Raw genomic sequence first — 10,862 nt, 5'->3', positions numbered from 1 at the left:
TACACAATATAAATACATAATATAATTATATCATGAATGTAATTGATTTTTCCGCCACAAAGAAACATGAACCAGTTAAACATCACGCGGCGTTACCAAATTCTAACAGAATGATAATAATAGGTCCATCTGGTAGTGGAAAAACACAATTGTTGCTTAATTTGATAATGAGATGGTTAAAATGGGTCAAATTATATTTAATTGCACCATCAGTTGATGATCAGCGATGCTATCAGGTATTAACAGATTTTAATGAAATGCAACATAGCTAAATGAAAAACACGATGATATTATTGAGTTTATCACCGACATCAATGAAGCTCCATTTATAGATTCCATAGATGGATCTATTAATAATTTAGTTGTATACGACGATCTAATGCTGCATAAACAAGCAAACCCTGCAAGGATATTTTTCCGAGGAAGACATAAAAATACTGATGTTATTTATGTAACTCAGCGGTATACACAAATACCAAAAGTGATCAGGGACAACTGTAACGTTTTAGCTGTTTTTAACGGTGTAGATACACATACGCTAAGAAATATTCATCAGACCTGGTGCAGCGGCGACATGGATATAATTAAATTCAAAAACTTTTCAGCCGCGCTCAGTCAACCCCGCATGGATTTGTAACGATAGACCTGCATGATCCTTGAACACGATATCGAATCGGCCTTGACAAAATATTTGGATAAAAACACCATCAACTACAGCAGCGGGGGGGGGGGGGAGGCGCGTCCTAGGGTTATTTCATGTTCTTTGATATTTTTAATCATCGTGGAAGCGTTTATTTGGTTAGATCAGCCCCTCTTCGAACGATATTTTCGTGGAGAGTTTTATTTTGGAAAATGCCCTTTGGTCTGTTCGCCTACCCCCCACCCCACTCCCTACCGCTGCTGTTTTAGGGTTGTATGCAGGGGTGGTGACAGAATTTATGTAGATAAAAACAAGTGAAAGTGAGTGTTTCTTTTAAGTCAGCATGGTCCATATTTCAGATGTCATGTGTACTGTCAATTTGTGTTTAGGGCGGTGTTTTCCTTCACGTCCGTGCTTCAGGAATATAAATCGGTGAGTTCGTCATTCTGTGTACCCATCGTTGATTCGTCGACAAGAAGAAATGAGCAGACTACACAAACTTCTTGAGCTCCAGATGCATATGCAATATACCCATTGCATGTTGGACGAGCTGGCCATGGAGAATAATATAAGAGGAGGAAAAGGAAAAAGGGAAGAAAGGACAGGAGGAAAAAAGGCCAGTCCTACCTCAACTCATTGTGAGGTCAAGACTGCGGTGAGGACACCATCTCCTCCACAACACCAGATTAAAGTACTACCAGAACTAAAAGTCACTATCCCTCAAATTGAGAACTTGGAGAGACATCGCCAAGGGTGGGAGACCCAGCGCCAGCGACAAGTAAGGAGACCACATAATCCGCAGGCAGGTCGCAGAGTAGTAATGGAGAGGAACTTCGCTATCCCTGGAGCAGAAGATTGGGGATCTGAATCCACTCAAGCTATAATCGATTTGGAGCAGGACTGGAGCCAATGTATTGTTTGTTTTGTGTGAAAGTGAAAGTGAAGTATTGTGACTTAAAATCTGACTAACTTTGCTGGAGTGATAGTGTATGTGTGTGTGTGCGGGGTGGGGGTGGGGGGTTAGTATACTTGCGAGGACCTGAGTTTTAATGCACACCAAGATCTTGAGGACTGGACTACATTGTAAGGATTTACACACCAGTCATCGAAATGTTTCGTCGGCAAACGGTTGAGAATGTTCATAAGAGATGAATTACGCGTTATTGTGAAAGTCCTCATACAGCAGGTAATGTCTGATAGACACTTACACGCAATGTGTATTGTTCACACAATTTGCGACTCTCCTTGGGCTGTAGACTGGTGAGTAAACGTTTAACCAATCGGAAGGCGCATGACTTCTGATTGTTTGTCATCCAATGAGAACATCGCTACTGTGCAGTGTCACTGTAAATTTCGCATACCTATAAATACGACTCATAAATTAATTACTAGTATTATTAGTGATTTTTAAAAAGAAATATTCTGTAAAATGGTAAACTGGTGACGCCAGCAGAAAGTGTTTTGTTAAGCCCGATGCGGCTTATATAGTGCGGTATTTGTGGCGCGTATTTGATGTATATGGATTTTACTGCTTCGAGACTTAATGCGAATAACTCTCTGAAGATGGCATGACGTACTGGATCAAACTGGTAAAAACATATAGCTTTTTTTTAATAAAATTGTTTATTTATATTCGTCCAAAGGAGCTGTTCGTTCTTTCATTAGTTATCATCTGTGACAACTTGCTTGTATCTGGTTCCACCCGCAGGGGCTCGTTTCGTTGCTTAAAATTGACCTGTCATACATGTACTATATACATATACTATATAATACATGTACTATATAATAACTAAGGTCATGATTATTATATTCCCATGTCAAACAGTTCACAATGATGTCATAAGAGTTGGTAAACGAAGAACTGCTTCTCTCTCTCTCTCTCTCTCTCTCTCTCTCTCTCTCTCTCTCTCTCTCTCTTTATTCCAATAATGACCGACAAAAAAAAACGTCAGGTACGCAACCAAAGGAAAATGGAATACCCCTGTGTCAGTACCTGATATCCTTGAAAAGTAAATGGTTGGTCCCTTTTCAAAATAGTACAGTTCTCACTCTTGATGAAACAATATATCCCCAACATAAAATAAGGCTCTTTACATGACGGATTCGTTGATAAACACACTTGGTTACTATAGTTTGAATCCTGACTTGGTATCTCACAAGCAGGAGTGTTCCAAAATCACGTTCAAATGAACGAGTCAGCTACAAATAAGACTTGGTGATTCTCAGGACTATGCCGGTTGGAGGTTCTTATCTCATCGCTGCTTTTGTAGCCGGATTGGTCTGAATATTAAGGGACGAAAACATACACTGACACACTTTTACTTATTTCTGTCCTTCCTATCATTACTCTTCTGACTGTCTTATCACTTCTGTCTTTCCTTTATCTTTGACCACACACCATCCGTTGCTTAATAGCCAAGCCGAAGTGTGACTGTGTCTGCATATTGGTAGATAGACAGACCTCCCTGTTTGTTTGTACCCCGTCAATAGCAAATCTTTAATCTGATAAAAAGTGCACAAAATGTAGCCATTTCATTAATTGACTTTTCAGCCTGACTATGACTCGAGTGGCAATAACATTAGCATCTTCCGCAGCTTTCAAGCTTAACGGTTTTTCCATACTATCACGGCAGCATATTGCATACACTATGGGTGAGTCTCTTTTCCTTAGACAGCATAGTGATGTAGTTCATCCTGTTTGGTAACTGCCGGATAATTCCGTAAATTACCATAATGTTCAGAGTTTAGTTTTATCACTTTCCACTCATGATTATGAAAATTACACCGCTTGTTAAATCCATGGGAAAGGCAAATTTGTATTTGTCAATTTTTGCGTGTTTTTGATTTGACATTGTAAATATCGGAAGTAGAAAATATAGCATTTTCCTTCTATGTTCATACATGTGTAGTCCTGCGTGTACCATTTCACTGAAAATGGACGTGTCTGTTATTGAATGGGGTGGTCATGTTAGTATGTGATATGTGAGAGAACTTTCACATCAACACGTATATTCCTGTAGAAAATTAATTCTCAAATTTGGAAAACTCTGCATATTGATATTTATACTTCTACACTTCCACACTAAGCCCTAACGAAGTTTATTTGACTTAGGACTATACCATATATATATATATATATATATATATATATATATATATATATATATATATATATATATATATATATATATATATACAGTAGTCAGCAGCATCGCCATTGCTTACATCAACGTACAGTGCTGTCAACAGCTTTCTTGGGCAAATACCTATGTTGTGACATTTGTTTCACTGATGTTCTGTTACAGTGATACAGAGTTATGGACCATTACATGTGCTATCTCCCTGCTTTTGTTAGCACGCGATTGATAGTTGGCCTAGAATCGACATCAGAAGACGTTACTGTCATGTGCCATAAACAGATACACGTATTATCCATAAAAAGAGCTAGGTGATATTTGACAATACATATATAGCTCCCACATATAAATCTGGGTGACGGCATCCATAAATATATGGCTCCCAAACCACCCGAGTTAAGATTTGTCGAACTTAACACTTTCACACAAGTCTACTACTCCCCGCGCCACTGTTGTAATATATCCTCCAGTAGAAAACTGTTTTAAAGTGGCAACAGTAGTATATAAAAAACTCAAATTTACCAGAAAAATGAGACAAAATAAGCTCACCTTAACGTTCCTAAAAAAAATTACATTATAATTTTGATTGGGAAGAGATTTTGTCTCGAAAGCAAAAATAATGACATTTTGGGATAATCATGATGGTATTGTAATACAATTGCTTACCTGCTAGTAACAAAATAGCCTATCAGATTTAGCTTGTGACCCGTTTAAAAAAAGGGCAATGTTCATATGTATCCATCATAACACATTCCTCGAGAAGTGCTTATAATCATAGATAAAATACAAAGTTACAGGAGAAGATTTTGATTTCAATTTATTATCATTCTTACCATTATCATGTTTATCTTCAAAGGAACTAATGTATCTAGGTCAGATTCAGTTAAATCTAGAGATTATGTTAAAGGATTGTTGGAAATTGACTTTTAAAGTAAATTCGCTTTTATCATCAGATTTAAGATCGTAGTACTTTTATACATAACAAATGTTGTTTTTGAAGGATGCAATGCCATTTTTCAGCACAAGATAGGATATATAATGTTACCCTAGTCTTACTGTGTAAACTTTCGACCCTGATAAGTATAGTGGGATTAGGGCTGGTAATTGTCTTACTTCCTGAACAATCCGTGCCGGTGGCCTAGTAGTTAGAGTGTCTGACTCGAATGAGGGAGATTATGGGTTCGAACCACGGCCAGGTCATACGAAAGACATAAAAATGGTACTAGCAGCGGCCTCGCTTAGCACTTAGCATTAAAAGGTTAGTGCTAGAACTGGTTGGCCAGGTGTCAGGATAATGTGACTCCAGGGTCGGGACTGAATGGGACAAGATGCTACATGTCTATAGCATAATGCCTATTGCTAGACATCACTTTAAACTTTCTTACTGCAGACATCATTGCAAAATGACTGAAAATATTTTAAATCTAAATTAAAAATTCAAATCACACACACAGTTCCTAAATAATATCTGCTGCATACATGTTCCGTTGTTTAATTATTTTGGTCATACTGAAATTACCATTACGCCTTTTTCCTTCTGGAAGTATATCCAGATAGAATCAAGTAGTTTAGAGGGTTTTTTTTTTGACTACCAAGTAGTTTAATTTTTATTTTTTTATTTTTGGACCAGCAAGAGTTATTAACCACTTTGTTAAAAGAAAATTTACACTTAGTTCACGCATATTAGGCATAGCTCTGCTTCCATAACTCATCAATCTTCTGAAATGATGGTCAACACATTTTGAAGAAAAAATACCTGATTTTATCTGTATATTCTTTTATAAGGAGAAAGGCATCATAGTAAATGTTGTATGATTAACACAGCTAGAATCAAATCTGAGCAGTTTTATCAATATGGACTGTATGAGAGAGATTCTTGAAAACTTGTCATTGTTGTTGACTGCTAATAGGTTATGCTATAGATCAGTGATTGTTCAGGCAGTACATGGACCCTCCACCAGTATGTATCAGGGGTGATGCCCTACACGGTATGACTGACTGGTACCCTAGTAGCAGCTTCTTATAATGTTTCTAACTTCTGTTGCATAGTAAAAACGTGAATGGGTTGTTGATATAACCAAATATTGATTATCCTAACTCCTTGGACGATATCAACATTGGGCTTGATAAATGGCAATATAAAAAATGAAATGATGTGAAGCGCAAAGTATAGGTATAAATGACATTCAGCTTGAAAACAAAACGCATTCCAGTTAATTGGTTTAAATATAATCACTTTGATTTTAATGACCTCATTTTACATATTGATATTCTTTTCTTCACATTGCAATCCAATATTTCTCATTATTGTTACAAATAGCTGGAAGGATGATGTTGTCTTTGTGCTATCCATAGTCTGTCTGATTATTCTGCAGTTTATCAGATATGTGTCATGAATAGACAGAGTGTCATGCACAGCGAAACATTTTCTGTCTGATGTGTTTTATGTATCCGATATGTAGTATGTTTTAGCTTCTTGAGATATGAAACTACATGCAAATACACATTATAGCTCACCATTTTCACATATTAGATAGGTCCCAATTTTCAAGGTCAGATCATAGCAAGATATAAGACATGTGCTCTTAAGATAAGTAACAGAAAAGAGTGAAAAGCAATAAGCTTTGTAAAATCCTAAACATAATTTATTTCCCTAGAATGCAAATCAATACAGTTTTACTAGACTTGCATTTAAGGTATAAAATGTCCCATTAATCTGGTTCTATGGACACCTTGCCATAATAGGTTCTTTCTTCTTTGCTTCTTCCTGGTAGTGAATCAGTTCTTATAGATTGTCAAAGTTGTCTTTCTACAGCTGCCTTTTCCTCCATGTACACTGGCATTCTAGTTATTTTCTTCCTTTTGGCTTTCACACTTAACTCGCAGATTTTACCTAAAACAAAATATTCCCTTTTACTTTCTGAGCTTATATTCCCCAAACATTGATATCATTTGAAATAGGAATTGTTCGACTACTTACCATGTAAGAGTTGTTCCATTAAAACATCCATGACACCCAGGGAAGGCACTTTTAAAGTGGTTACTCACCCGAAGATACAAATTTAAATATTTCTTATCATTTGAATATTAACTCTGTGAAATCAAATTACCGTGACATATAGTGTTATGACACTGCCTTCCCTGGGTACCATGTATGTCTAAATGGAACAACTCTAAGCAATGTAAAAAACAAATACTGACAATAAGAAACATTAACATTAGGGTCCTGAGTGCACACTGACAAATATATTATTGTAACATACTATTAATTCGTTTTAACAGCAACAGCTACCAGTGAATATCATCTACAAGCACAGTAAATCTAAAACGTCTAACCTCAGTATCACATCCATACAGTTTATGAGTTGGAGCCAGTAAAAAAGCAAACAAGTTTAATTGTTAACATCTCTAGCAACATATCAAATCAAAATGGAATAATGAGCCATTAACTAAATCTGATTTAGATATATTGAAACAATTTTTACATAAGATGAACTTTAATATTGTGAAATATAGTCATCACCAACTTTTGTTAAACAATCTTGAAAGAACAGATGTTAGCATTAACAGTGATTTCTTTATTTTCATGTGAAAGCTTGTAGTATGTAATACATATATTTCTGAGGGTTATATAATGTTCCATATGTAATGAAATATGTGTTATATTTAAACATGCTTATCTGGTTCAGTTAAATTATAATGCATTTTTACCATTTAATCTTTTTCCTTTTCTTCTCTGCTTCCTACTGTTATTTATTTTTAATTCTTTGGTTTCAAACAGTATTGGGTAGGTGGCCATAGCAGCTCAGTAGGTGGATCACTGCGTTTCGTAATGCAATGGTCATTAGTTCACTACACAGGAGAGAAAAAACAAATTCTGACTATAAATCCTGACTAAGAACACTCTGTCCAGATTTTGTATCAGATACAGGCAAAGTACCTGATAATAAAAGACTCTGAGAAGCTCTTTCTTACATTGTGTTTGGCTTGTTCATTTCGTCCAAAAACCCAATCGGTTACAATTCTGTGACCATGGTATCAGAAGTGGGATATTTGGATTAAGTGAACCGTCATCACAGTGTTTGTGAAAGTAAACTCTCATTGTTTATATTCGTGTCGTGTGACCTTCTTGAGAAGACAATCAAGTAGGTATTCATTTTGTTTAGTAGTTCTAGGTCTGTGGGTCTAGTATAAATACTTATTCATTTTTGTTTTGAGTTGCCTTCATTAGGAATAGTTTCTTTTGTTAAATTAAATTTTTGTTACTATTAATCATGTCATCACTTAAGGACTTGGTCGCCTTAGGTAAAGAACTTGGGTATGATGGTGAAAGTTTAAGGGAATTTATTAAGGAAGAACAAGCCCGGGAGAGAGATGAAAGGATTATGGCGAGGGAATTAGAAAAGGAAGAACAAGCCAGGGAGAGGGATGAAAGGGTAAAGGAGATGGAAATGACCAAACAACTTGAAAGGGAAAAAAGGGGAAAAGAGGAAAGGCGGGCAGAATTAGAAAAACAGTTCGAAAGGGAAAAGATAGAACTAGAAAAACAGGCCGAAAAGGAAAGGATAGAATGGTAAAGGGGAGATGAGAGGGAGAAGATAGAGTTAGAAAGACAAGCAAGGTTAGAAGCGTTGGAGGTAGAAGAAAGATTAAGACAACGAGATCATGAGCGTAAGGTAGAGTTAGCAACAGCTAGAAAAGGAGAACACGATTCTGCCTCTAGTAAATTAAAGGGTCCCAAACTACCCCCCTTTGACGATGAGAAAGATAACATGGATAGTTATCTTCATCGGTTTGAGCGGTATGCCGAGAACCAGAAGTGGAGTCGGAATGACTGGGCACTGCATCTCAGTGCTTTATTAAAAGGTAAAGCGCTGGATGTGTACTCGCGACTTCCTAGAGACGATGTGTTTAAATACGACGTTCTGAAGGAAGTACTTCTAAAAAGGTACGAGCTGACTGAACAGGGCTTTCGTAAAAAGTTCAGGAATAGCAAGCCCGAGAAGGGAGAAACCTTTGATCAGTTCATCGTTAGAATAGCGAACTATTTTCAGCGGTGGATTGAATGCGACAAAGCGGCGAAAACGTTTGAAGGGTTGACTGATTTCTTGCTCAGAGATCAACTGTTGAACACAGTGGGGCGGGAACTAGGTCAGTTTCTGAAAGAGAAAGTCTATTCAAACGTTCAGGATATGGCTAAACAAGCCGATTTATATGCAGAGGCTCATGGGGGAACCCAGAAAGTGATTTCAAAAGATTTTAAATCTGGAAACCAGTCTACGAGACCGATGCCTAGGGAGCTTGTGAAATCAGCTGAGGCAAGTAGGTCAGTTAGGGACACAGGTCGTCAGGGTGTACAATGTTTATTGTGTAAGGAATGGGGTCATATTCAAATAAAATGTCCTAAAAGAAAGGGATTTATGCATAAGGTAGCCGTGGCTATACAGAATAAAAGTGTATCTGGTAATATGGTACAGGTAGAACCAGGTATTCATACACTTGGCACGTGTCTTTTTCCGGAAGCGCGAGTACCAACCGCGAGAGGTTTAGTGAACGGTCGAGAAATCGTAGCATTACGTGACATTGGTTGCACGGCTGTAGTGATCAAACGCAGTCTCGTGCAGGATAACCAAACGCTCGGGTGGTTGTCCCCATGCATGCTACTCGATCAAACGATCGGTCGCATCCCCGTAGCAAGGATCACGGTAGAAACACCTTTCTTAACCGGAACTGTAGATGCCCTTTGTATGGAAAACCCTATTTACGATCTGACGATCGGTAATGTTGAAGGTTCCCGTCTTCCAACCATGGCAGATTTCAGGATACCTTTGGTCCAGGCAGTCCAAACGCGAGCGCAGACCAGGCGAGAGAAAAACTCGTTTCAGAAATTAATAGTACCTGAATCGATCTCCGGAATTTCGCGTGATGAATTCAAACGAGAACAAGAACGTGATGAATCCATCAAGATTGTCATTGAGAAAATCGCGTCCGGCGCAATTAGACACTGCAAGGGTGGGGGCAGCTTGAGATTCGTTCGTAGGAACGGGCTAATTCATAGGGATTTTATCACTCCGGATGGTAAGAGGTATTGGCAAGTGGTCGTACCCCAGAGATACAGATCTCAAGTACTTAGGGTGGCCCATGAGTCTAGCATGGCAGGACACCTAGGTAAGGCGAAGACCACCAGTAGAGTAGTCGCTGAATTCTACTGGCCTGGTGTTAATGGCGATGTCACACGGTTCTGTAGGTCTTGTGACGTATGCCAGAAAACCGTATGTAAGAGAAGGGTTACAAAGGTACCCTTGGGACAGATGCCATTAAGACATACACCGTTTAAAAGAGTGGCGGTGGATATTGTAGGCCCAATACAACCAGTTACCGAAAGGAAGAACCGGTATATTCTTACTCTTGTGGATTACGCAACCAGATATCCCGAAGCTGTAGCGTTACCAACTATTGAAACAGAACCGGTGGCTGAAGCAATGGTTGACATCTTCAGTAGGGTAGGGGTGGCAGAAGAAATCCTTACGGATTGTGGTGCCCAATTCACCTCCGACCTCATGGGTGAAATAAGTAGACTGTTATCAATCAAACAGCTAAACACTACCCCATACCATCCGATGTGCAATGGACTGGTAGAGAAATTTAATGGAACCCTTAAAAGTATGCTACGAAAGATGAGCGCGGAACGTCCGCAAAACTGAGACCGTTATTTGAACGCAGTTCTGTTCGCGTACCGTGAAGTACCGCAAGAAAGTTTAGGGTTTTCACCCTTCGAATTGCTGTACGGAAGAACAGTTCGAGGCCCGATGCGGATACTACGCGAACTGTGGACAGGTGACGTCGCGAGCGAGGAAATAAAAACTACATATCAGTACGTGTTAGATCTGCGAGAGAAACTGGAAAGTACATGCCAGATGGCACGCGACGAATTAATGAAATCGGGACGTAGATATGCCAAGTATTATAACCGCAGAGCGCGAAATAGGAAATTTCTTGTAGGAGATCAGGTTTTATTGCTTCTTCCTACCAGCACAAATAAATTACTAGTCAAGTGGAAAGGTCCCTACGAAGTTAAGGAGGTC

General features: G+C 38.4%; 1 protein-coding gene across 1 annotated transcript; it reads left to right on the top strand.

Annotated features, from left to right (window-relative positions):
- The first annotated feature begins 8,051 nt into the window (after positions 1 to 8,051).
- Positions 8,052 to 10,481, top strand: LOC149806797 (uncharacterized). The gene is made up of 2 exons (XM_089966616.1): positions 8,052 to 8,272; positions 8,357 to 10,481. Exons 1-2 carry the CDS (start codon positions 8,052 to 8,054, stop codon positions 10,479 to 10,481), a joined length of 2,346 nt encoding a protein of 781 aa, XP_089822742.1.
- Positions 10,482 to 10,862: the final 381 nt, after the last annotated feature.

This window comes from Sinohyriopsis cumingii, chromosome 1, assembly GCF_028554795.1.
Source record: "Sinohyriopsis cumingii isolate HCF-2022 chromosome 1, ASM2855479v2, whole genome shotgun sequence".
Taxonomy (NCBI): domain Eukaryota; kingdom Metazoa; phylum Mollusca; class Bivalvia; order Unionida; family Unionidae; genus Sinohyriopsis; species Sinohyriopsis cumingii.
This window is presented reverse-complemented; position numbering and strand designations above follow the sequence as displayed.

Excerpts from the sequence above, each read along its gene's own strand:
- LOC149806797 (XM_089966616.1), top strand. The coding sequence starts at position 8,052 with ATGTCATCACTTAAGGACTTGGTCGCCTTAGGTAAAGAACTTGGGTAT. Across the intron at positions 8,273-8,356 it reads AAAAGGGGAAAAGAGGAAAG|GGGAGATGAGAGGGAGAAGA; the intron begins GCGGGCAGAATT and ends AGAATGGTAAAG.